The sequence below is a fragment of the Meles meles genome, chromosome 3 (genome assembly GCF_922984935.1).
Source record: "Meles meles chromosome 3, mMelMel3.1 paternal haplotype, whole genome shotgun sequence".
Classification (NCBI taxonomy): Eukaryota; Metazoa; Chordata; class Mammalia; order Carnivora; family Mustelidae; genus Meles; species Meles meles.
In genome coordinates, this window is record NC_060068.1 from 109,970,613 (window position 1) to 109,996,491 (window position 25,879).

At 47.6% G+C, this 25,879-nt stretch overlaps 1 protein-coding gene across 4 annotated transcripts in view; it reads left to right on the top strand.

Annotated features, from left to right (window-relative positions):
- The window catches only part of LOC123937932 (core histone macro-H2A.1), a 68,278-nt gene that overhangs the window by 37,155 nt on the left and 5,244 nt on the right, over positions 1 to 25,879 (top strand). Inside the window, exons 5-8 of one of the 4 annotated variants that reach the window (XM_045998782.1) lie at positions 7,175 to 7,285; positions 14,489 to 14,588; positions 20,786 to 20,875; positions 22,906 to 23,080. In XM_045998782.1, the coding sequence (XP_045854738.1) occupies positions 7,175 to 7,285; positions 14,489 to 14,588; positions 20,786 to 20,875; positions 22,906 to 23,080 (476 nt within the window). Of the gene's footprint in view, positions 1 to 7,174; positions 7,286 to 14,488; positions 14,589 to 16,286; positions 16,378 to 20,785; positions 20,876 to 22,905; positions 23,081 to 25,879 lie in introns of all 4 variants that reach the window. The other 3 variants (XM_045998784.1, XM_045998785.1, XM_045998783.1) reach the window with 3 other exon arrangements.

Consider the following 25,879-nt stretch of genomic DNA (forward strand, 5'->3'; position numbering starts at 1 on the left):
ATGATCTGTCCATTTCAGTGAGGGTGTGTTAAGGTTCCCTACTATAATTGTATTATTGTCGATGTGTTTCTTTGATTTTGTTATTAATTGATTTATATAATTGACTGCTCCCATTCTAGGGGCATAGATATTTGTAATTGTTAGATCTTCTTGTTGGACAGATCCTTTAAGTAGGATATAGTATCCTTCCTCATCTTTTATTATAGTCTTTAGCTTAAAATCTAATGTATGTGATATAAGGATTGCCACCCCAGCTTTCTTTTGATGTCCATTAGCATGGTAAATTGTTTTCCAGCCCCTCACTTTAAATCTGGAGGTGTCTTTGGGTCTAAAATGAATTTCTTGTAGACAGCATATTGGTGGGTCTTGTGTTTTTAATCCATTCTGATAACCTGTGTCTTTTGATTGGGGCATTTAGCCCACTTACATTCAGGGTAACTATTGAAAGGTATGAATTTAGTGCCATTGTATTTCTCTTTTTCCCTAAGATTATAAGTGTTATTATTAGATGACGAAGTGTGGACCTATTTTTATTGATTTTGAGGGGGAGTTCTCTCTGCCTCCTGGATTTTGATGCTTGTTCCCTTTGCCATATTAGGGAAATTCTCTATAATAATTTGCTCCAATATACCCTTCTGCCCTTCTCTCTTCTGACCACTTTTTTTTTTTTTTTTTTTTTTTTTTTTTTTTTAAGATTTTATTTATTTGACAGAGAGAGATCATAAGTAGGCAGAGAGGCAGGCAGAGAGAGTGAGAGGGAAGCAGGCTCCCTGCCGAGCAGAGAGCCCGATGTGGGACTCGATCCCAGGACCCTGAGATCATGACCTGAGCCGAAGGCAGCGGCTTAAACCACTGAGCCACCCAGGCGCCCCCTGACCACTTTTTAATCAAGAAATTTTTCCTTTTGCTATTGAGTTGTATGAGTTATTTATATATTTTAGATATTAACCGCTTATCAGATATAGATCATCTTTGCCTTATGATTAGGTTGTGTGCCGGTAAACACACTGTAAGCTGAAAATATTGTTAAGGTGAAAACAACATTTAATACACCTAACCTACCAAACATCATAGCTGAACCTAGCCTATGGTGAATGTGCTGAGAACATTAATTTGCTTACTGTTGGGCAAAATCATCTCACACAAAGCCATTTCACCTATTTCATAAGAAAGTGTGGAATATTCCAAGTAATTTATTGAATACTGTACTGAAAGTGAAAAACAGAATGATTCTGTGGATTCAGAATTGTTTTATAAGTATATTAATCATTCATCCTCATGGTTGTGTGGCTGACTGGTCACTGTGACTAGCTCTTGCTGCCTAGCATTACTAGAGAGTATAGTACGATACTTTGCTATCCCAGGGAAAAAAAAATCAAAATTTAAACTCAAAGTATGATTTCTGGTGACGTGTGTGTAGCTTTTGCGCCATTGGAAAGCTGAAAAATTCAAAGTCAAATCATTGGATGCCAGGGACTGTCTGTATATGATTTGCAAGTTTCTCTAAAGGTTGACTTTTCATTTTGTTGATGGTTCCTTTGCTCTGCAAAATTTTTTCAGTTTGGTGTAGTCCCACTGTTTATTTTGCTTTTGTTGCCTTTTTGTGATACCATATCCAAAAAATCATTACCAAGACCAATAACAAGGTCCATCTGTTTCCTAGGAGTTTCTGGGTTCAGGACTTACCTTCATATGTGTAATTCATTTTAAGTTAATTTTTGTATAAGATGTAAAATGTTGCTAAGCTTTATTCATTTGCATATGGCTGTCCCATTTTCCCAACACCATTTAATTGAAGAGACTGTTCTTTCCCCATTGTATATTCTTAGCTCTTTTGTCAGGAATTGGTAATATATATGTGGGTTCATTTCTGGGCTCTCCGTTCTATTCCATTGGTCTATGTGTCTGTTTTCATGTTGATACCATACTGTTTGGATTATTATATCTTTGTAATATAATTTGAAATCAGGGAGCATGATGCTTTCTTCTTCGTTTTTTGCCAGGGTTGCTTTGGTTTCAGAGTCTCTTGTGATGTCATATAAATCTTAGGAGTGTTCTGTTTCCTTGAGAAATGTCAATGGAAATTTGATAGAGATTATATTGAATCTTCAGATTGCTTTGGTTGGTCCGGACATTTTTACAATTTTAATCTTTCCAATCCATGAGCAAAGGAGTTCTCTCCATTTATTTGTGTCTTCTTTAGTTTCTTTTATTAATGCGTTGTAGTTTTCAGTGTATAATATATAGTTTTCAATGTGTAGTTTTTTGCCTTTTTGGTTAAATTCCTAAGCATTTCATTTCTTTGGTGCCATTGTTTTCTTAATTTCTCTCTTACAACTTGTTTTTAGCATATACAAATGCAACAGATTTCTATATATTAATCTGGTATCCAGCAATTTTATTGAATTCATTTATTCTAACAGGTTTTTGGAGGAGTCTTTAGGGTTTTGTATATATAATATCATGCTGTTTGCAAATAGTGACAGCTTTACTTCCCTTCTGATTTTGATGCCTTTTATTTCTTTTTCTTGCCTAATTGCTCTGGCTAGGACTTCTAATACTATATTGAATAAAAGTGGAAAGAATGGGTATTGTATTGTTCATGAACTTAGAGGAAACACTTTGAACTTTTTACTAATGAGTATGATGTTAGCTTTTGGGTTGACATTTATGGCCTTTATTATGTTTAGTTATGTTCCTTCTATACCCAGTTTTTGAGAGCTTTTTATCGTAAATGGATGTTGAATTTTGTCATATGATTTTTCTGCATTTGTTGGAGTGATCATATGCTTTTTATCCTTCATCTGTTAATATAGTGTATCACTCTGATGGTTATTAAACTACCCTTAATCCCCAGAATAAATCCCACCTGATAATGGTATATGATCCTTTTAATGTGTTGTTGAATTCAGTTTGTGAGGCTGATTTATAACAACCTATTCACAGTCTGTTTCAAGTTGATAGTGCAAGTTTGAACACATTCTAAAACTCTGCATTTTTACCCTTCCCTCATGTTATTGGTGTCATACTTTGTCTTTTAATCTCATGTGTCTGTTAATTAATTATTGTACTAATTTTTATTCCACTTTTGTCTTTTAACCTTCATACTAGCTTTATAAGGGATTAAGTCACTACCTTTAGTATACACTTACCTTTATAAATGAGAGTTACACTTTCATATGTTTTCCTATTACTAAATAGCACTCTTTCTTTTTAGTGTAAACAAGTCCCTTTAACATTTCTAGAAGCCTTTGGCTTTTTGTGTGTCTGGAAAAACGTTTCTCTCTCAATTTCAAAGAACACTTTTGCCAGGTAGAATATTCTTGGTTGGAAGTTTTTTTACTTTCAGTACTTCGAATATATTGTGCCACTCTCTTGTGGCCTGCAAATTTCTGCTGAAAAATCTGCTGATAGTCTAATGGGAGTTCCCTTGTACTTAAGTTGTTTTTCTCTTGCCACTTTTAAGATTCTTTCATTTTCTTTAGTTTTTGATATTTTAATTATAATGTGTCTTGCTGTGGCTCTCTTTAGGTTCATCTTTTTTGGATCTCTGTGGGTTTCCTGTCAGGATTTACTGATTTTTTATGGCTGAATGTTTCCACAGTTCTTTATCCATTCATCTGTCTGTGGACGCATAGATTGTTTCTTTGTGTTGGCTGTCATAAATAAGTATGCTGGGATCATGAGGTGCAGTTACCTCTTTGACATAGTGTTTTTTGTTTCCTTTGGTTATATTCCTAGAAGTGGAACTGCTGGATCATTTGGATTCAAATACTTTTTTAAATGTTTGAGGAAGCTTCATAATGTTTTTCATAGTGGTCATACCAGTTTACAGTGTGGGCATCAGCTTTAATGGAGGAGGCCATGAGCAAATGAGCCATTGTTAAAAATCTCTAGCATTAAACAACACAGGCTCAGCCTTATAGCTTGGCTTCATAGGCAGCTGGTGACTTGTACCAGGGGCACAGGAAAGCTGTCGCAGCCCCCTCCTCCCAGTACAACCAGCTCCATTTGTTGAATGCTTGAAATTCTGTTAGTTAAGGCTATTCTACCTTTAAAAAAAAGTCGAAGTGTTTTGGGGCATAAGCACTAAATCCTTATCTACTTAAAAACTGCTTCTCATTCCCAAGCATTTATTGAGGACCACCTGTATGCATGGTATTCACTGGGTAGAGCAGTGATTCTCAAACTTTTTTGCTTGCCTACCTCTTATAAGAATTTTGAAAATCTTTGTATCTCACACATTTAGAATTTGTATAAAAATTATTTCATCCCTCATTTAAATGTATCCAAAGAAATCGAAATGCAGCATTGATTTGGAATACCGCCATCATTTTAAAAAATATGTAGAGCAGGCTCCTTTTTAACAAGTAGAAAATTTATATCACTTTTCTCCCTGAACCTGTATGACCCTTTCACTTGTCCCACAAAATTTTATCCTAATGCCACACATTTAATGCTAGTGGTGATATTGTATTGATCTTCCCAACAAAAATAATGTATATGGGGCACCTGGGTGGCTTAGTGGGTTAAAGCCTCTGCCTTTGGCTCAGGTCATGATCTCAGGGTCCTGGGATCGAGCCCCGCATCGGGTTCTCTGCTCAGCAGGGAGCCTGCTTCCCCTCCTCTCTCTCTGCCTGCCTCTCTGGCTCCTTGTGATCTCTGCCTGTCAAATAAATGAATAAAATATTTTAAAAAAATTATGTATATAAATTTAAATGTTTTTGGAAAAAATTTCTTGTGATCATAAAGGGACTAAATGTTAAAGATTTTACAGGATTGGACAGTTATCACACTTATTAATGTACAGTTGATCAAACCAATAAATGTTTTACAAATTTAATAACTATTAAGGAGAAAATATTCTTGGAACTGTATCTATGGATACTGTATCTTGGGAACTGTATCCCATCTATGGGATAGATGGAGATGGAGATAGCATTTTTATAATTAACTCAAGTTCATAAGATAATGACTTACTGTTAAAACGAGGCAGTGTTCAGCATCCCATATTTGTAAATTTATAGACACAAGTACTGGGAACGTCTTGTTCACCAAAAGTAAGTGGAAATGGAAAGGATTCTGTTAAAGCAACATCACTCAGTCCTCTGAGCTCTTAAGTGCCAACAGTCGCCTAGTAATCTGTCATCAATTCTTTTTAATGCATGTTTTATCTTACAGTTGTTTTAGATTCACAGAAAAGTTACAGAGACAGTACAGAGAGTTCCTCAATACCCCTTATCACGTTCCCCGTCGTAACATATTCCATTGCCCTGGTACACTGGTCACAACTAAGAAACTGGCCGTGATCCATTACTGTGAGGTCCATTGGCCCTTTCTTTAATGGTCTCTCAGCTGTTCAGTCAGTTTGGTATTTCTCCCATTTTGGTGAAAGCACAGAATTAGAAACATCTGAGTAGTGAAAGCATTTGTCTTCCAGCCTTTCCCTTTCTTGTTTCCTGGAAAGTGTATCAACAAAGTCTTACTAAGACTTACAACTTCCCTGTAGCTTATACCTTGCACTCTTGGGTTCCCTTTCACTGGCCAGATCTGGTATGCTGAAAGAATTAGGACAATCAGAATGCTGATCATTTTAACATAGCTTTGTTAATGCCCTGTTTCTTGATAAAATGCCTTTTGTCTCAGCATTTATATCCAAACCTTGGAGCTTTAGATTTAGCTCACTGAATTCACAGAACACGTTCCAGCTTGGCTGTAGACCTTAAATGTTAAAGCAGCCCTTCTTGTTAAAGCAGACCATAAAACTAGACTATTTTTTTCAGTGTAAGCAAAAATGTTAATATGTGAATGAATGTGAATCCCTAAATAGGCACAGACTTTGCCCTGAGTTTGCAGGTCCAGAGCCTTCCTTTAGGAAGGCCATCTGGAATACCTCTTAGTCTCTGCCTTCTTGGTTTGCTCACATGGGAGCATCCCCTCAAGAGTGATGTACTTTTTTTTTTTTAAGATTTAATTTATTTATTTGACACAGAGAGATCACAAGTAGGCAGAAAGGCAGGTAGAGAGAGAGGGGGGAAAGCAGGCTCCCCGCTGAGCAGAGAGCCCGATGTGGGGCTCGATCCCAGGATCCTGGGATCATGACCTGAGCTGGAAGCAGAGGCTTTAAACCACTGAGCCACCTAGGTGCCCCGAGTGATGTACTTTTTGATAGTAACTGGGGGGAAGGGAAAAGGTGGAGTGTCTAAACACAAACTACTATGGTTCCCACCATCCTCAGTCTATGATATATCTGAAGGCGGACATCCCCCAGTGAGACAAAATGCCCATTTCTAATACTGTCCTCCTACTTAACAGAAATGCATGAAAGATTCTGTAAAGCCCTGTATCCCTACTCCTGGGGGTGGGGGGTTGCCAGGCCAGCAATGGGAAGTAGGACCAGGGTGGTGGTACAAGGAGATGGGGCGTGAGACTTCTGTCACAAATGCGTCTCACTCAGGGCCTATGAGTTTCAGGAAAAGTCCATTAGAAAGTTGAGGGTCTTGAAATTAAACCTCTGGGGACAATGTAGCTTGCAGGGCTCTTGGGAACCCCAGGGTATACATACTTGAGTGTAGTTGGGATAGGGAAAGGGCCCATGAGCGTGTTGATAGCTGTGCCCACCAGGAGGGCAGGGAGTCCTTGGGGACAGCAGGGCTCACCAACACCCACCTCAGGGATCCTTCTCCACAGCTGGTTTCTCAAAGGACAGTCAGGGAGTGTCTTACCTCCTGGGCTGAGGAAGGGTAGAGAGTATTGGTCCTCGGTCTGACATTTGGCTCTTTGAGAACTCATGGTCAGAAACAGTTCGCTTTCCCCCCTCAGACTTGCACAGTGTGTACACATCTAGAAAGCGGAGACCCTTACTTAAGAGACTTTTAATTGGTCTAAGGTAATGAAAATAATTGTTGTAGATTATCACTTTGCAATACAGTTGTGCCTTTAAGTAGCAGTATTTTGAGATTACAAAGTGATGAAACTGCTCTTGGTAGAACTCCTGGACTTCACAGAGCCTGTGGCTCCTACTTTGAGAAAGGCCAGAAACTGGTGGTGCTGTAGTTGCCTGTTTTCTGCAGGATGATGGGCAGGGCCCAGGAGCCACCTCCCTGTTAGAGAAGCCCAGATTCCTTGAGTATCTGCCTGTGGGGCCTCACAGTGACTCTTGTATTTGTGCAAGAAGAAGCAGGGGGAAGTCAGCAAGGCCGCCAGTGCTGATAGCACCACCGAGGGTACGCCGGCCGACGGCTTCACGGTCCTCTCCACGAAGAGCCTCTTCCTTGGACAGAAGGTAGGCAGACGTGCGGCCTCAGTGGGCTCGCGGCCCTGGGACAGTCAGGTGGAGGCCACCTCTGCTGCAGGAAGGCCCAGGGATTCCCGGAGGCCACTTCTGGCCTGGTGGGTGTGGGTGGAAGGGCGGGCGGCGGGGACTTGCAGGATGGTCTCAGGGAGGGCTCGGCAGGAGCGCTGGGGGAGACTGTCTCCAGGGTGGGAAGAGGAGATAGGGCTAAAAAGAGGGAAGGCCACTCCTGTGGTGGGAGTGTGGGGGGTCAGTGACAGCCTGGGGTTAGTCTGTGGAAGGAGCTGCTAACGTGGGATAAATGAGTCATGTAGCTCCGGCCAGAAAAACAGCCTGAAGTCAAAGCTGGGTCTTGGAAAAGGAAAGGTCTAGCAGGCAGCCCGCTGGCTCCCTCCGTTGCTGTGGAGGGCCCGCAGGCAGAGCCTCTGATAGGGGCGGGATTGTTTCTAGATGTCCTTAGGTAACGGGACACTGAGCCACCTCTCGACTTTCCTCAAGCCAATCTTTTGTTTGTTTTAACCGTGGGCACTGTATTTTCAGCCATCCCAGTGATGCAGCTTTGCCAGGACGCCATGGTTTTGTAAAAGATGATTCACTTTTGTTGAAAATAAAAATGATGCAAAGGCTTTTAAGACCTGAGAGTAAGAGTTAATTAATATTTCTCTATTAACACCCAAAAAGGGGGGGGGTGGAGAGAGAGGGAATTCCACTTCTCTTAATTTTTTAAATCCTTCATGAAAGAAAATGAAAGGCATGAATTTGACCTTCCGTGTAAATTGCTTTGTGGCTAACAGTTTGGTTCTGAAGCTGCATCATTTTTACAACCTCACTGTCAATTTTCTTTCGCATCTCAAGTGACACAGCCCTCCTGCTCCTGCCTTGCAAGTGCTCCTCCTCCCTTCCCCCTCCTTCCTGTCCTGATTGCACTCAGGCTCTCATGATGCATTTCCGGTGGTGGACCCTGTGTTCCAGCAAATAACCATCGCCGCTGACATTTTATAACCATTATCTGTATTTTGTATGCATTTTTCAAAGGAAAAAAAAAAAGCAGCAGCGCTTATCATCTTAAGGTCTGGGGCTTTGCAAGTTTTCGTTTAAGATATTTTTTATTTATTTTGAAAATTTCAACTCAGCAGTGAAGGCAACCACCTGGGTCTGCTTTCACACCCTTTAATGTGTCCTTTGGGTCATATATTGGACGCTAACGTGAACCGTTGTCCCATTTGCTGGGGTTTGGTGCTGCTCAGGAGGCACTCCGGCGTGCTTTAGATCCCCAGTGTAGACTGTCTGCTGGGCTGGCAAGCCTGCCGTGCCAGTAGAGCCATTCAGTCCCTCCCGCCGTCCCCACCATCCCTCACCCTTTCGTCCACCCCACCTTTGGGTGCCCTGACCCTGGCCTCTACTTTCCCTCTGTGGTTCTTGCTGCCTCCTGCCAGCCACTCCGAAGCCAGCCTCCTCTCAGACCTCCTCACACCCCCTGACTGGATGAAGTCAGGTATTTCCAGAATAGCCACACTCAGCCACGCCAGTGTCCACGAATACTGACGGTACTCCATTCTGGGGCGGGGGGACCAGACAGCTCTAGAGAAGTACTGATACTCTCTGATAACTTATGGGGATGGGGGTCCTTTAGTGTTCTTTAAGAACAGGAAATGGAAGAGGAGACTTGACTGAGAAACTCCTGTGCCCATTACTGATGTCCTGGCTTTGGAAGGGAGATCTGAGAGGATGGGTTGAGCTGAACCCAGGGTAGAATGGCCCGCTGTCAGAGAGGGAGAGGAGTGCAGACCTAGAAAGACCACCCATCAGCTTTCCCACGTGCCACAGTCAGAGGTCAGCAGGGAAAACGGGCACCAAGCTCCCACAAGGCTGCACTCCGCGTTAGTGTGCTTCCAGATTAATGACCTGAGATCCACACATCCAGGACAGGGCACCCCCAAATCCAGGACCACACATGCCCTTCTCCCCAAATGTGGCATTGCAGAATAAGGTGGCACTTCAGGTCAGCCTGGGCCTCAGCGTCAGCAGTGTGTCGGTGGCCCTTCCTGGAATCCCGGGCCCCTGAGGGGTGACGTGCAGCTAGTGTTGGTCGCCGGGAGAGTTATTTGCAAGCAGTACTTTCTGGCCCTTGATTGGCTGTTACCAGGGGTGAAAGTCATGGCATATAACGCAAAAGGAACAAGAGTCCTAAAACTGACGTGACTTTTCCCACGAAGCACATTTTAAAACGTCATTCTTACAGACTACAGTTTTGACTTAGACTTTTGGAAATGTCCTAAGAAGGTACCCCAGAACAAAGACCATAGAGTGCCCGGTATTCTTTGAATCTTGTTTTCCCATCTCTGACAGTGAAACCGAGGCTTGACTCTTGCAAGCAAGCGACAGTGGAGAAGGGTGATCGGGTGCCTTGCATGGCCCTGCCAGGCCCGGTTGCTAAGCTACTGGCAGGAGAAGTCAGCCCAGGGTTGAGGAGGCTGGCATCTTGTGATTGTTGATGATCAAGTCTCAGGAGTAATCGTCCTCATGACTCTGCTTTTACCCAGTGTTCACACACATTGTTGCTGAGTTGTTTTTAAAAAGGAGACGGTTCTGTGAATCTGAATCCACCAAATGTTTTTGCTTTGTGGTTCAACAGAGATTCACAGCTTCCTTTCAGAGATTTAAAAACTTGACGGTTTTATTGCCAAAAAAAATTCTTCCAGGGTGTACTTCTAGAAATCTGGGTCAGTGGCAGTAAATGATGTGAGGCTTTCTTGGAAGGGTCATTATTATTTGAAGGAGTAGCGAAGGCAGCATGAGGAGGCTACGAGTGAGTCTCCAGGCCCCCTAGACCGTTAGGATCTGAGCCACAGCCCCGTAGGCCACTGAAGGCAGGGGGCAGGGTACCATGGGTGTTCTCCCTCCCAGACACATACACCTGACTCGCAGGGGCTAGAACAGTGTCAGGAGAGAGGGAGCGATGAAAGCAGCAGTGAGGAGGGAGGGGTCGACGCTCTCTTTCTACCCTATGGCTGAACAGTGCTGGCTCAGCTCCTGGGCCTCCAGCAGGGCCTGCCTATGTCCTTGTCTTTGTGTGACAGGTTCTAGCCAGAGATGCACCAGATGCCACCTCCAGACCTGAGGCCTTTGGGAGACCCGAAGCTGGGGATGTGTGCAGGGTAGGCAGCAGAGCACGGATAAAGAAGCCCCTTCATCCCAGAGGCAGGGCAGATGTGGGCCACAGAGAAAACGTGGTTCTCCATCAGGGGCTACAAACAGTTTTGTGGAACACCTCACCCTTTCCATATACCTTGGTTGAAATGGACTTTGGGGACAGGACGAGAGTGACATTTTGTAGGTTAGCACAAGGAAATACATACAGCTGGTCAGTCTTCTCCCTTCCTTGCCCATCATGAGGCCATGAGAGACACCAAAATTGAAAATTATAGGCTAGATCCAAGGTGTCACTCAGATACTGTTTATCAAATACCTTCATTTCAAAATTGAGCTTTTAACAATATATATTTTAAAAAAAATAGGGTTCCTGTAGCCAAGTAGGTCATGTCAAGGCATAGCCCACATGTCTGTCTAGTAGTTCCAAGCCATGGCTCCTTCCCTATCACCGGTAGGCCACCTTCTGACCTGCCGTGATTGGGGGGAGGACCAGCCTTCCCTTCTAGAAGGCCAGGTTGGCCCTGAGCCACCTCAGGTCCATGCCAGGCCAAGGGCCCAGGTCCTGAGCTCTGGCATTTCTGTTAGCCCTACTTTAAGAGAAGGGAGGTGGCCATTTCACCTCAAAGTTGTTGGGAGGCTTGACATTCTAGCCCAACTCTCTGTCCCTATAGCAACCTGAGCACCATCTCAGGCATTGTGTGGCACTTGGGGCTAAGAGTCAGCCTTACTCCGCCTTCTAGGAGCTTCTAGTAATGAGTTCAGTCATGAGTAGAGAACAAGGACTGACATGGACATAAGCAGTAGAGGGAAGATGTGGGCATAATAGAGGGGGACACTGGCTATAGTAGAGCCAGTGGAGAGTAATCAGGGCCCAGAAGTGGAAGGGTCTTGTAGGACACGGGCTAAGTCCCCTTCTTCCAGCCCCACAGTCACGTAGGACCCTCTCCTGCTCTGTAACTGGAAGTCCCCCTTGGTCACTCTCAACAGCGGCCAATAATCTTCGGATATTTTAAATTCCCCATACTGTGGATTAAAACTTATTTTTCCATAATTTCCAGTGATGAGACAGAGGAGTAGTGACCTTATTCAAATTCTAAAGTCATCAGTGACACTCCTCCCCACGCCCCACCTCTCAGAGAATCAGACTTAATATGAGAATATGCACAGTTGTGCAGAGATCTTGTCCCTAGGGGAAGAGGGGATGGGACTTCCTAGGACAGGACATCTTTCCTGGTCCTACCAAGCCCATTTGTGCATAGCCACCAGACTACAGGATCCTTGTCAGACTGCTGCACGCATGGCCTATTTGTATGTCATGCTCACAGGGTTTCTTCTCCTGTCCATGGAGCTGTGGCCTTTGTTCTTGACCATTTCACTGTTGGCTTCTGTCCATGGGCCTGTCTGCCCAAGCCAAGCTGGTTACCCATTTGTCTTTCCAGAGTGCCTGCCCGGCTTGTCCTTTCCCCTCCCCACTCCTTCCTCTCGCAGACATACACACAGAGTAATCCCCCCACCCCAAACACATGCTTTATAGTCCAGAGGTGGTTTTTAAAGAATACTTCAATATATTTAACCACAACAAAACTGTTCTGCGGCTCAGACCCTCAGCCTGGACTAGTGCTGAGCCTGGTGCCCAGCGTAGGCAGAAAAGCAAGAGTCAGGCATAGGGGAGAGTGAGACAGTACTCTGTTAGCTGCGAATTCTCCTGGCTGGTGGTAGTGGCTCCCTGCGGTGCAGTGGTCTGGACTTCCAAGAGTGGGGCCCCTCTTGCCAGGAAGGTGAGGAGTCCAGAGGGAACTGGGAATTCTCCAAGGAATTTGTTTGGAAGCTCCCTGCCACCCTTCTCCCCCCACCCCCAAGTTTCTCCAGAGATCCCAGTCCCCAGGCAGAGTCATAGATAGTCTTCTGGGGTCTTCTCTGCTAGCTGAATCAGAGCCCATGGAAATAGCTGGTTTTCCAATGAGGCACTTACAAATTAAGTTCAGAAGCATCTCTACCATTGGGAAAAAATAGTGTGAATTTTAGGGATTTGAACATACATATTTTACACAAACAGGAAAGCAAACTCATAGATCCTTTTCAGGTATACTCCTCCATACCACACCAAGTCAAGTGTTGCTTTCCCTTTTCCTCTCCTTTCCCTTCATCCTCAACAACCTCCTGCTACTTCATAGTGTAGGATTTGGGGGCAGGTTTTTTTGGGTGGGAGGCAAGGAATATTAGCTTGAGTTTTTGTAAACAGCGTTTGCTTAAAGTTAGATGCAAAGATGCAATACTTACATGATATCATGATCAAACCCTCTATCTTATCCTGAATCCTGACCATTCACTTGCCTCCCTGGAGCCTGCTCCCCCTTCTGTCTGTGCCCACCCACACCCCTTCTTCCTGAACGCAGCACTTAGCCCCCTCACCCTGATGCTGGTCTCTTCTCTGCCTCTGTCTGTCCCAGCCCCAGAGCCTGTAGTGCAGACAGCTGTGCTCTGTGAGATCCCCCCCCCCCCACCAGTGGGCTTCCTCCAGCTTTGGGGATGTTGGCAGTCCCCTAAAACCCCCAGACCCCAGGAAGTCCCTGTGGAGAAAACCTGTTCCTCTTCCACCTTCTAGGCCTAACTAGAAAGGGAGCCAACTGCCCTGTGGCAGGGCCTGGCTGAGTCTTTCCCCAGCCCAGCATAGGACCAGAGTTATTTCCCCAAGTGCTTCCTCACAGAGGATGAGTTTTGGCTTAAGTGGGTCCATTTTATTTTATTTTATTTTTTGAGAATCTACTGAGTGCTTCTGGGAATGAGAAATGTGGGTTTATATTTCTGGTGCTTAGAGAGTGTCAGGTTTTCTGTTTGGTTTTGTTTTCAACAAAAAATTTGGCCCCAGCAGTTCAGTGTCTTGAAGCCAAGTTGCCAGGAGCCTCCCTGCCAAGCGTCTGCATATGGCCCTCTCGTCCGAGTGTGCACCTCAGCTCCAGCCCTGCTGGCCCCTGCAGCTGCAGGCTGCTCGTCCAGCCCCGGGCACAGTTGATCCCAGGCGCCGGCTCCTCTGGGGGCTGCTTAGGCATCGCTCTTTGCTGTGGCTGAGGGGAATTCATGTCACTGAAGGATAAGCATCGTTAGAGAGAGAGAGCAAGCGAGCGAGTGCACTTTGCTTCAGGCACTGGTATATAAGAATAGGAAGGGAGAGAGTAGGACCCTGGACAGTAGTCCTGGGCCAGCTAAGTCCTCTTCCGCTTCTGACAGCTAAATCTAGAATTCAGGGCTTCTCTTGAGCCAGAGGGTTCCCATAGCAATGGGGTATCTGTGAGGAGGGAACCCATTCAGTGGCTCTTCAAAAAAAAGCCAGTTGGTTTTGTGCTCATGAAACTAGAGGAAATCCTTGACCCAGAGGGACTCAGCAAAGTGCAACTCTTGAAGGGCCACCATCTCGCTGGAGAGCAGCTCTTTCTCGTCCTGTCCTTTACCACAACTTTGGTATTACGTGACTAATAGGCACGTAAACTTAGATGTTACTAAGCCATAGACCATCTTGCTCTTGGCCACTTCTGAGCAGGGCAGGGGAGCCAGCCGGCCAGGAGGCAGGGTGAGGGGGACACCCTGAAAGACCTGTGACCACTTGGAGGAGAATGGCAGAGCTCCTAGGGCTTTCCCAAACCAGCTAGGACTTGTGTAACATCCCGGGACTCAAAGAGGTGGTCACATATACCACTCTCCTGCCCCCGGCAGTGAACACTCTGATTCTGGGTCCTGATAGCTGCTGTTACTTTGTTTCTTCAGGGGGAAGTGGATCTACCAGTCCACATGGCTTATGCCTCCCTTTTGCCCCAAGTCTCACCCAGCAGGTCCTGGACCCTCAGCCTAGCTTGCTTCCTTCCAGCATCCTGAGCAGCACTCGAGTCTTGTCTGAAACGGATTCGTTTTAGCCAGTGACTCCTCATTCCCCTCTGCACCCAAGGCAGCTGGAGTGTCCCCTGCCCTCCATCTGTATCCCAAGGCTCACTTCTCTGTGACTTCCCGGCTGTCCTGTTATTTCCCACCTCATGCTTTTCTTTTCAGCTGAACCTTATTCACAGTGAAATCAGTAATTTAGCCGGCTTTGAGGTGGAGGCCATAATCAATCCTACCAATGCTGACATTGACCTTAAAGATGACCTAGGTAATTGGGGATGGGGTTTGGCACCGCCAGCTGTCAGATGAAAAGTTATGGAGCCCAGAATTTAGGCTCTTCATCTTCTCAAACTTCAGGGGGGCAAGCCAAATTCCCAAATCCAAGATGGACATTTGAGGGTAAACCCCGAATGTTTACTCACGCCGAGCCATTTCAAATGGAAATGATCTGATGTTTCATTAAGTGCAATTGGCTACTTTCCCCTGGTTGGTCAATATACTGCTATCTAAATTCTCTTCCATAATGATCATACTGACTGCTGGTTACCTGGGAGGGATTTTTTAAAAATGTGTTTGTTTTTTTTTTAGAACTGAAAAATCTCAGGTTGCTACAAAATGATAGTTTCTCCATTTAAGCCTTAATTAGAAATGACAAAGCTTAGACACACTCGAAGAGCCAATTAAACTGCATCGGTTCATCATTGGCTTTAATCCACCAGCAAATTGGTTTCCCCCAAATTTACCACCTATTCAGCGTTTCCTATGACCGAAAACAGTATATGACTGCATGCCAACTTCATGAATTATTTGATTAGAGGATAATATTGAACATCTGTGAGGGAGTTCCTACAGAGAAGAGCTCTTCCCCAGAGCCATGGTGTCTGCCCAGCTCGGGGCAAGGGAAGAGGTACCGCTCAGGTGTCCCAGTCTGTGGCTTGATGTTTGCACAGAGGAACTGTCCGCTCAGGGGCTCAGTGAAGGCTCCTGTCCTCCTAGCTATGAGCCTTGCCAGGCATAGCAGATGAGCTAATGCCCACTGAGGTAGCCTCTTGCCTGATGCTGACCTAGGTATGTTTCGAAGCCTTTCGTTCCCACCTTTGGCCACCTGTGTCAGGTAGCAGCATCTCTTACTGGCAGAGATGCTCATTCTAGAGCCTGGGCCCAATCTTCACAAACCAGATATAATTGTGGGCTGGAAACATGGGAACAGGGACTCAAGAGTGCCCTGCCCAAACTCATTTTCCACCCATATGCTTTCTTCATGTAGATATTTTCTTTAAAAAAAGGGGGGGGGGCATAAACTAGAAAAGGCAGGGATCATACCTAAAGTATATTTTTATATGCAAAATACATGAAAATAAGATTGGCTGGATTAAATGGCAGACTTGAAAAAAACATTTTTACCCATTGAGGGGGAAGCCAAAGGCAATTTTCTATGCACACATACTGTTTTCTTGGTTTTCAAGAGATGGCCCTCAAACGCAGACAAAACGATGCGTGCCCTGAGTCTAAAACCCCAGCTCTGAATGTTGCTGCCGACAAAATGGAGAAACTTGTCATTGTGGTTGGCCTGATAGTCCACATTTTTTTTAAAACAGATGCCATGTTTTTAGTAGTCTTCTCAATGGGGTGCCAGTTTTAGAGGCTTTTGCGAAGTGAAATGGGGCATTCGTTGTTTTGTTCTTTCTTTTAATCTTTGGAAATGATCTCATGTGTGTGTTTCTCTTTTTTTGGACATGTCATTCAAATGTTTAATTTAAACATGTCACATTTGATATTCCTCCTCCTCCTCCTCCTCTTCCTCACCCCCATCCACATGTGCGCACACTTCGTGGACTGATTGCCCCTTGGGCTCATATGTTGGAATCGACCAGGTAGGCCAGCCCTGCCATTGGGCCTTAGTAAATGTGCCTGTGCGTGGGTCTCGGTCCAACACAGTTGATATACATTTGTTTACCTGTTATAGTTGCAAGTTGTACAGGCTGACATTGCCTCGATCGACAGTGATGCTGTCGTTCACCCGACAAACACTGACTTCTACACCGGTGGTGAAGTAGGTAATGCCTAGCCGGGTGCTGCCGAGTGTGTGTGTGCATGGTCAGTCGGCCGCCGCAGACAGCTTGATCCTTTGACAGCTATGCAGGGCTGCATTCATTTCACACTTCCAGCCGTCCTGACCTTCCCGAGGTCTCCCATCCCTGGGCTGTGACCACGAGAAATCGACAGCTAGCTATCCGCTAGGGTGCCTCCTGCAGCTCCCAGACAGATGGGCACACTTCTGGTTTGGAAACTGGTTCAGCAGCGTCCTTTCCGCATTTGCTTCACGAGGCGCAGCTTTGTTGGAGACTGGGTTCACCCTGGATTTCAGCTGCCAGGGGGATGGAGGGGGATGGGCCAAGCGGCTGCCAAGCCTACTTCGGTGAGGTCCGGGCATCTGGATGTTTTGGCAGGAAGGCACAGGGGTAGAGCTGGGTGGAAGGGGCTTGAATCCCAGCCTTGCCGTCTCCTGGTTAGGAGGGCTGGGCAAGGAACTTAAGTCCTCAGTGCCTCAGTTTCCCTACTGATGAAAGAGTGATCACGATGAGAGACACCTGGGTCTGTGCCTGCCCTATGGTGGGTGCTTCCTGTCTGGTCTCACCCTCACATGCACCTAGAATTTGGCCAGTAGCTAGCTGTGCCTGTCGGGAGCAGAGCACAGCATGCTGGCGGTAGATTTGAACACCACTTCCTAAAGGAGTACCCTTTCTAATACAGGGCAAAAGTGCAGTCAGCCTGCAGGCTGAGGCTCCCCGGATTTTCCTGAGTGTTCCAGACACTGAAGTGCTAACAGTGTTAGCAGTCTGAGGCTGTCCAGCTCTGTTTAGTGTCGCGAGCAAAGCCTGCTGTTCCCAGTGTGCCCTAGCCACTGCGATTTGGGCTGATTACTCTCCTGGGCATTTTGGATCTGGGACATGGATGGAAAAGACACACTGGCCGGGAAGTTGGGATTCGCCAAGGCCTCCAGGCCAAAATGAAATCAGGCTGCAGGCAATTAAAATAAACTCCACTTTCACAAGATGTTGGAGGAGTTTAAGAGCTCCTAAGTCAGGCAGCTTAAGAGGAAGATACTCCTTTTCTTAACCAAATGAAAACTTGATGGGAGGGAAGTACTTATTTGGAGGCAAATAAACAGTAAAGAGAAGAGCTTATCTTTCTGCCCAGAGTGACTAAGACTTGGGCTCATCCTGCTGTCCAGGACTTGGGGCGAGATGGAAATGAGCAAGCTTCCAGTGCAAAAGTTATTTCTCCCAGTCCCAAGGAGAAGGGAAAGGGACTTTCTTTGCTGTGCAAGGTGTGTGGTCAGCAGGATTCACGATGCCCAGAGGTACAGCTGGAGGCTTTGAGATGGGGCAGGAGCCAGTTCTGGGGTAACAGGCAAGGAACGTAGTCCTTCCAGAACCGTGATCACAACTGGTCTCCTTAGAACCGTGACCGTGCTAATACTTTGCCCTGTGAGGTACTTGCCCTCAGCCCACTGAGACGGGCAGGGGAGGCACTATTAGCCTCGGTGACCTGTCCATCACCTGGCTCCCAGAGCTCAGCCAAGGTCATGTGGCGCATCGCTCGTGAATGCTGTCATAGCTGGCAGGCACCTCACCAGGTCCAGACAGCTTTACTGGCTGAGAAGGACCCCAAGTGACTGTGCCAGAACCCAGGTCTTCCAAAGCCCACCTCAGTGCTGTTTCTAGTGAACCAGTCCAGACTAGTACTGAACCCATCTACCTTTGACATTTCCAAAAATAATGACAAACCAGATTCATCCATGGTTTCAATTGGTGCCAGCTCCCACTTTGATGTGTGAGAGGGGAAAAGCAGAAGCTAGGACACGGTCGGTCGCTCCATTTCTTCCCCTGGGTGTGAATTCCTGAGACCCGAGACTGCTGGAAGAAGGAATGCCAGTGCAGGAATGCTTAGCCCCGTGATTAACTCTTACCCATCACAGTTCTTTCTAACAGTGAAATAGACCACAGGCTTAGCCTGACATTTGTCCAAGCCTAAATTTTCGCTTAGGCTGTTTTGAACACTGATACTTATGCCTGCTTTCTGAGCATGAAATAATGTTCTTGTTCTCATGGGAGTAACACATGTTTATGCTTGGGGGCAAAGAAGCCAATTGCTTTACTACGATTAACCCTGAAGTGGAGCCTAAAAAGCAAGAGTCTTCCATGATGAGTGTTGACAATACACTTGAAATGGGCCTGTTTCTTGTTACAAAGTACACGTGTGTCTACATGAACATGTGCATACCTATGTGTGTGTAGGGGTCCGGTCCTGACCGCGGTGATTGCCTGCAACCTAGGGTTTTCAATCTTTAAGTTTGGGAATTGCATTGAGTGTATTTTTAACTTGCAAGTTTCACTTCTAATTAAAGCCAGATTTAATTACAAGTAAAAATTTTAAAGTAAACACTCTTCCTAAGATAAAGCACCTTTAATAATACATCAGCCCATTTTCTTAATACCATATGCTTTAGAAAGGAATTGTTAGTTTGAATATAGTACGGGTTTTATTTTACCTTCCAAATTTCTCAGTTTTCCCCCAAAGAGTATGTCTGATAGAGAATGCAGACCTAACGTAGCTCCGCGTGGAGCAGCTTTGTTTTCCCTCCCTGGAGCTGGAGAACAAGTTAGCAGGGAAGGCCAGACCAGGTGCTGTGGGCAGCAGTGTTTGGGACCCAGCAGATTCAGACTTAAAGATTCCTTTTTCTCCATTGCATGATCTTCTGAGTGATCCCCTAATTGGGCCTCACTCCCCGGGGGGGTGGGGGGGGCGGTGTCCTCAGAGCCTGCACTTCCTGCAGGGTGGAAGGGACTGTGAGGCCCGACCCTGCTCCGTCATGCCTGTTCCTCCACCTTCTGTGATGCTGGTCTTGGTCAGAAATGCGCAGCAGCTGTGGCAGCCAGCGGATGGAGGTCTTTGGAGTGGATGTATTTTCCTTCCTGATTCCTCTGCCATTTAAAGTGTCCATGACTGCTTTCCAAGACCGGCGCAGGCATGAGGGTATCGTCTTAGCTAATGAGGGATGCTGGCTCCCTCCCCAGCATCCCATGTGCTAATCGTGCCCTTCTCCGGGACATCTGAGAGTGCCCCCGGGGGGTGGGGGGTGGTGATGGCCTGCTGGTCATATGCATTCACACTTCCCAGATCTGCTGCCAGCCGGTCAGTGCCTGCCATTGGCCCTGGTGCTGATGGGGGACGGTGCCCAGGCTGTGTGCTCTCCCTTCCCAATACTTCCCGGGGTTAGTTCGCTCCTCAATGGCCAGGCTACCTGGGAGGCAGGTTCGTCTCAGATGAACAGACCTAGTCACGAGAGGGTGAAGAATCCAAAGAGAATTTGGGCTGGTGCGCTCTGATGTGCCGAGTGACACGTATCACAGCGTGCCAAGTGCAACTGAGAATTTTCCAAGATAAATGGTGAATCTTAAGGGGAGTATTTCATCCTCTTGTGAGGAAAAGTACTTTAAAATGTGCAAAACTGATGAATCAGAGCTTAAGGAAGACTGAGACCCCATTCTGGCCAAACCTGAGAGGAGGATGTGGTCACTTGTTCAGAACGCTGTGGACCTGTAAGCAGCAGGCCACGTAGACACTGGCCATCTCGTGTGGGCACCCGCCTTCACAGCAGGAACTGAACGCTCAGCAGGACCCCCAGCTCAAGAAAAGGGGCTGCCTATCTCCACTGGATTTAATCCTAGCAATCTGGCCCTAAACAGGCGGTCACCTTCCTTCCATGGGTTACAAGCTCGCCTTTAAGCTCTGCTTCTGATGTTGCCTTCCTTTACCTACAGTGATTCTGAGTCATGAGTGTGATGAAGGAAATACTGTCTGAGGCCATTTTTTTCTTTCTTTCTTTCTTTCTTTTTTTTTTTTTTCTTGTATTCACATATGAAGCCAAAGCTGCAAAACAGGAACAAAGCATGGTAATAATGCCGGTCCAGAGGTGACCAAATCTGAATGCTTTTTCTGGGCCTGCTGCCAAGGGCAGACCTGGCTCCCTCATAGGAGCATGGTATGCTTTCCCTACAGCCTCCCTATCTGGGGGTTCTCCCCAGGAAAATCTAGTGGAGGCCTGAGCCTCCAAAGCCAGCACCACCTGGTTTCTCACAGGAAGGAAAAGCATGCAGGACAGGCACGCTTGCAAGCAACAGGCTTGTCCCGTGTCCCTCTCATCTCCAGCCCATCTCCAATGACTCCAAGTCACCCCCAAATGTGGGACTGCAATGACCACTCGGGCAATTGGCCAGTGGTGGATCCTTTCCAAGTGTCACTTTGATAACCTCACCAAGGCTTAGTTCGTGTTTTGCAGCCATATGGAAATTTAGCTGGTCAGATCATTTGAAGTCTGTAATCACCTGACATGCTGAGTGTCTGTCTGTGCCCCGAGAAGCAAGGATGATCGTCTGACCGCACCCTGTCCTTGTCTAGGAAACACGCTGGAGAAGAAAGGCGGCAAGGAGTTTGTGGAAGCAGTTCTGGAGCTCCGAAAAAAGAACGGGCCTTTGGAAGTTGCTGGAGGTGAGCTGGGGAAGTGCCCCCCTACTTATCTGGGTGTGATTCATGCCACATCAGGAGAACAGGATTGTGAGGCATCTTGGAATTAAGATGTGCATGACCATAGGCACCTGTCTCCGAACTGGAGCCACAGGGACACCTGTCAGCTTTACGACGTGGGCTTAGCACATGCAAACTGTCAGGGGGAGCTTAAGGGTTGTACAGTGTGCCCTTCCACTTTTTTCCTTATTGCTCAAAATAGCTTTTAAATGTTTGATGCCTAGACCTCACATTTTAAGGAATTAGAACAGCCGAGTTTGGCAAAGCTAAGAGTCGAGACTTGTCAACAGTGGTACTGAGCCATCTGTAGTAGTGCTAGGGAGACATGCAAATGAGTCCTTTCCATTCAGCCATCTGTGTTTCTGATGGGAAAGATAGAGACATTCTCCATTTGCCAGTCCCACCTCTCCTGATACCAGGGGGGTAAGAAAATGACTTGGAATCTGGTGTAGGGAGAAGGATTGCTAAGAGCTAGAACCAGGTCCTTCTTCATGCTGCTGGCCTGGATTCTGGCACATGAGGTGGTCAAAAGGGGATGGCATCAGGGTACAGGGCATTTTCAAGTCCTTCTAGGTATTGCCACCAAAATGCCATATGGGACAAGGGAGGAGCTTGCATTATTAACTACCCAGCCGGGGGCTCCTGGCCTCTCTTCAGTCCCTTCCTGGCCCTTCTCTGCACCAGCCTGGAGGTCCTTCCCTTGGGTGACCCTTGAGTAGAGCTGTGACAAGGGGCAGTCCTGGTGCTACCACTCACCCAGCTCAGCTAGTGACACCTGACACACAGCTGAGGCAAACCCATTACATTTAGCAAGGCTAACGACATGTCTGCATGTTTTAATAACTCCTTTTGTTCTTGGTATTAGCATCTATTTTACAAGATGTTTTAAGGCACTTTGAAACATAGAAAGGTAGTATAAAACACAGCCCTTCTCAAAGATGATCCCTGTCAGGATGTTTTCTTCAGCCTTTTCCTGCATGTCCTGTGGCTGTGACTTCTCCCAGGGACAGACCCCAGTCTCTCATTGCCAGAGGTCAGCACTTTATCCCAGAGTTCTCCAGTCAGTCAGGGAGCAGAGCCAAGATTCAGATGCTGACCTGTGACTTGGCTGGGCTGTTGCTACGCCCCATGAGAGGCCACCCACACAGCATGCTCTCCTTGTCTCTAGTAGTGTCACAACCTACCGTGACAGGTTGTATCAGCCATGAGGACGGTTGTCCCTCGGCATGTGGAGACCTCCCTTTGCTCCCGTGTGGAAACAGAGCAGGTAGCACTCACCGCACCCGTGGACCCAGAACCACCGGCTCTGTGGTGTGTCTTGGGGGACAGGAGTTGCGGAACTTGCTCTAGGAGACCCGCGCTGACGTGCCACCCTGGTCAGGGGTGGGGAACACACTGGAGGCCAGGCTGTCTGGATCTGACAAGGGGGAGAGCCTGAGGGCAAGAGCTGGCTGTGGCGTGGACATGGAGAGATGGACAAAGTGGCTCTCGCGGGACTGGAAAATAGAAGCATCGTGGAAGAAGAGCTGAGTTCTGTCCACACTGGGGGGGGGGGGTTGGTGAGGGGAAAGCGGCGGCTCTGGAGCTGTCATGGTGTTTAGCGGTTCGTGGACCAGAGCTGATTTCCTGTTGCTTTTTTCCTGAACTGTGCCGGGGCAATCTAGCTACGTTGTCATTATCTGTACATGAGTCCACTGGAGGAATGGGGCTTGGAGACCCCAAAAGGCACACTTGAGGCTGCCAACATACTTGGTCGAGTGAGGTGCTCCAGGCTCTGCCTCTGGGAGGGTAGAGAGCGAGCTCGCTGTCATCTTGGCTAAAATTCCTGTTGGTGATGGATGCTGACGCCAACTTTCCAAGGGTGGGCCATGGCCCAGTGTCTCCCCTAAAACGACTAGTTGGGGAGCAGCCTCCAGAGCGCTCTGGGTTGGGCTTCAGGTGCCGTGAGCCTTGCAGAGGGATGGAACTCACTGTTTCTGTCTCGTTCTCTCCAGCTGCTGTCAGCGCGGGCCATGGCCTGCCGGCCAAGTTTGTGATCCACTGTAACAGTCCAGTCTGGGGTGCAGACAAGTGTGAGGAACTTCTGGAAAAGACAGTGAAGAACTGCTTGGCCCTGGCCGACGATAAGAAGCTCAAGTCCATCGCGTTCCCCTCTATTGGCAGTGGCAGGTAAGGACACTTGGCTTATGATGTCATTAGTAGATGTGCTGATTTGCATATGTGGCCCATCCTCATGGAGCTCTGGCTTGTGCAAGGTCTGCTGAGGCTGTCTTCGGGCCACCTGATGTGTTGAGTAGATCTGAAGGTAATAACACAAACGTGAAGCAATGGTGAACAACAATTGAAGAGACGCAGTGAGACAGAAAGCCTGAGGCCAACAGAAAATTTTCAGTATCACAGTGGATGCATGGGAGCGAGCTCAGGGTGTGCTGAGACAGTGAACCGTGCAGGAGAGAGGCTCAGGTGTGGGGTGAGTGGGGAGGACGGGGCCCGTGTGAATGCTGGGATGCGTGTGCGGAGAGCACCCTCCCACCACTGCACCATTCTCGGCCTCTCACCTTTTTTTCCAAGCGTCCTTCCCCTCCCCCAGACCTGCGCACTCTGCCTCTGTCTCCCTGTCCTGCTGTCGGGCTCAGGAGGGGTGCGCCTGAGTGGGCACTTAAGTAACGGTGAAACAGGGCTGGGCCCAGCCGACCTCCCAGCCCTGAGCAAGCCCCGACAGATGCTGGGTGTGCACTAGCAGCCGTCAGAGGTGCTCTGAGAAGGGAGAGGACTTTGGGAACGTCACAGCAGGCTGCAGGGGTCGTGCCCTGCTGCCTATCCTGTCACGGGGTCGTCTGGATTGGGCACCGAGGCCAAGGGAAATGGGCCTGTAGAGGCTGAAGTGTGGACATCTTGGGCCCAACAGAGGCCCCAACCCCGGGCTCTGTCTTGTCCATGGCTGCATCTAGGGCATCCCATCCAGACTGTGCAGCTCCCTGGGTGTCTGCCGTCAGCTCCTCCCAGTGCCCCAGGAAGGCAGGAACTGTGTGACACCACGCTGACTTCCCTGGGCCCCACAGGCTGTGCCGGGAGAGCCTGAATATTGCTCCTAGACTCCTTCCTCGCCTTTCTAGAAAGCTCCTCTTTTCAGAGCACTCCTCTTCCAACCCATGAGGAGGACAGAGAGAGGAGTTTGCTGTTTCCGCCTTGGGCAGGCTTTGTAATGGCACTCTCCTCACCGGGGTCCCACACCTCCAGTGACAGAGCTTGCTAGCCCGGGGGCAGGCTTCCTGTGTCTTCAGACTGGGACCCCCTGTGTCTCCCACCTCTGACAAATGGTCTGTTCATGGTCACCGCGCTGCTGTGGTCACCTTTGCTGAATGAGTTAGCCTCTTTGGCCTGCCTTATCAGGAGGGGGCTTTGGGGATGGCCTTTCCTCACAGATGGCTCCGAGGCTCAATTAGTGCTTCAGATGCACTTGGATCTCCACTGATGAAAGGTGCTTCTGAAGAAAGCAGCAATAGCAGCCTTTATTGGAGGAAGTGATTTCATGTTCTTTCATGTGGGTATTGGGAACTTTTAATTGAAGCCTAAAATAATTCTCTACAATTTTCACAGAGTAAAAAGTTTTTAAAAACAATCAATTGAAAGCTTTCAACAGGGCAAAACGCCCAAGGTGAGCACGTGTATGCAGCCCCTGGTCCCACGGAGCCGCGTAGACGGCTGCCCTGTCTTTCCTAAGCAGAGACTGAGATTACACCAGAGCCGGCCAGTAAATCACAGTGGGTTTCAGGAGGGGAAATAAAACAGTTTGTTTGTGGCATCCATGGTCTCTGGCAGAAAAGTCACAGTGGAATTAAAACAGTATAGAAATGCAAATATGTTGGTAAAGATCAGCAGGAACCCTTTCTCTCTGCCACAGCCCAGCCCCCGCAGGATGACTGAAGCCCTGATGCCCACCCTCAGCCCACTGGCCCCACTGCCAAGCAGTTGAGCCCACTGGAGGCCACAGTGGCCTCAGGGACACCGCCTCTGGCCTCTGGACATCCTGTCCGTGGACACTGCAGTCACAGTATTTACGGATACCCCCACTCTGTTGGACATTTGAGGGCAACCCATCTCTGGGGGGGGGGGCGTAGTATAAAGAGGTACTTTGGGGCCTCGATTAAACTCTGCTAGGTTTACGAGCTTAAAAGAACCACCAGTTTGTTTTTTTTTTCAAGCTTCCACTTACGGGCATTGCTTGAGTCCCAGGCACTGTGCAAAACTCCTGATCTACATTATCTCCCCACAACCCAACCAGGTGAGCACTGGCATTAAGTCCAGACAAACAAAACCAAACGAAGAAAACGGAAGCTGAGAGGGGTTAACACACGTACCTGAGGTGCCACAGCTTGGACGGGGTAGAGCCAGAATTTGAGGGCAAGTCCTTGGCATCAGTGCTGCTGAAATGAGGCACATGGAACCCCTTCCTTCTGTCCCAGTTGGTCCGCAGACGGTTGTCCCACTGCCTGAGCACTCTCTACAGGAGTGGATTTTAGGGAACTTTGGAAACCCCACCTTGGAATTCCTGACCTGCCTGGGCCGAGCATCAGCCTCCTTCCACCCTGGGAACCAGCCTTAGAAGAGAAATAGGACAGAACCAAACCAAATGGGGAGAATGACTTAGTAGCCTCAAACAAGAATACCCTGGAGAGAGGGAAGTAACAGGCCACAGCGGCTGGCTGTGCTCCCTGGCCCATCTCCATGCCTGGAAAGGCCCAGTAGCACAGGGTGCGGGAGACCTAATCCTGGCAGCAGAGTGACCACGCGCGGGCACACACACTTTCCCAGCATCACCAAACCTTCTGTGCCATCCAGCTCTAACCTCTTCTAGACCACCAAGACAGACCGGTGAACCGGTCCAGCACGGAATCTATCTAGAAACCACCTTTGATCCTACCCTGCCTTCTAAGGCAAGCACCCAGACAGTCTCCTCCAGAAAGC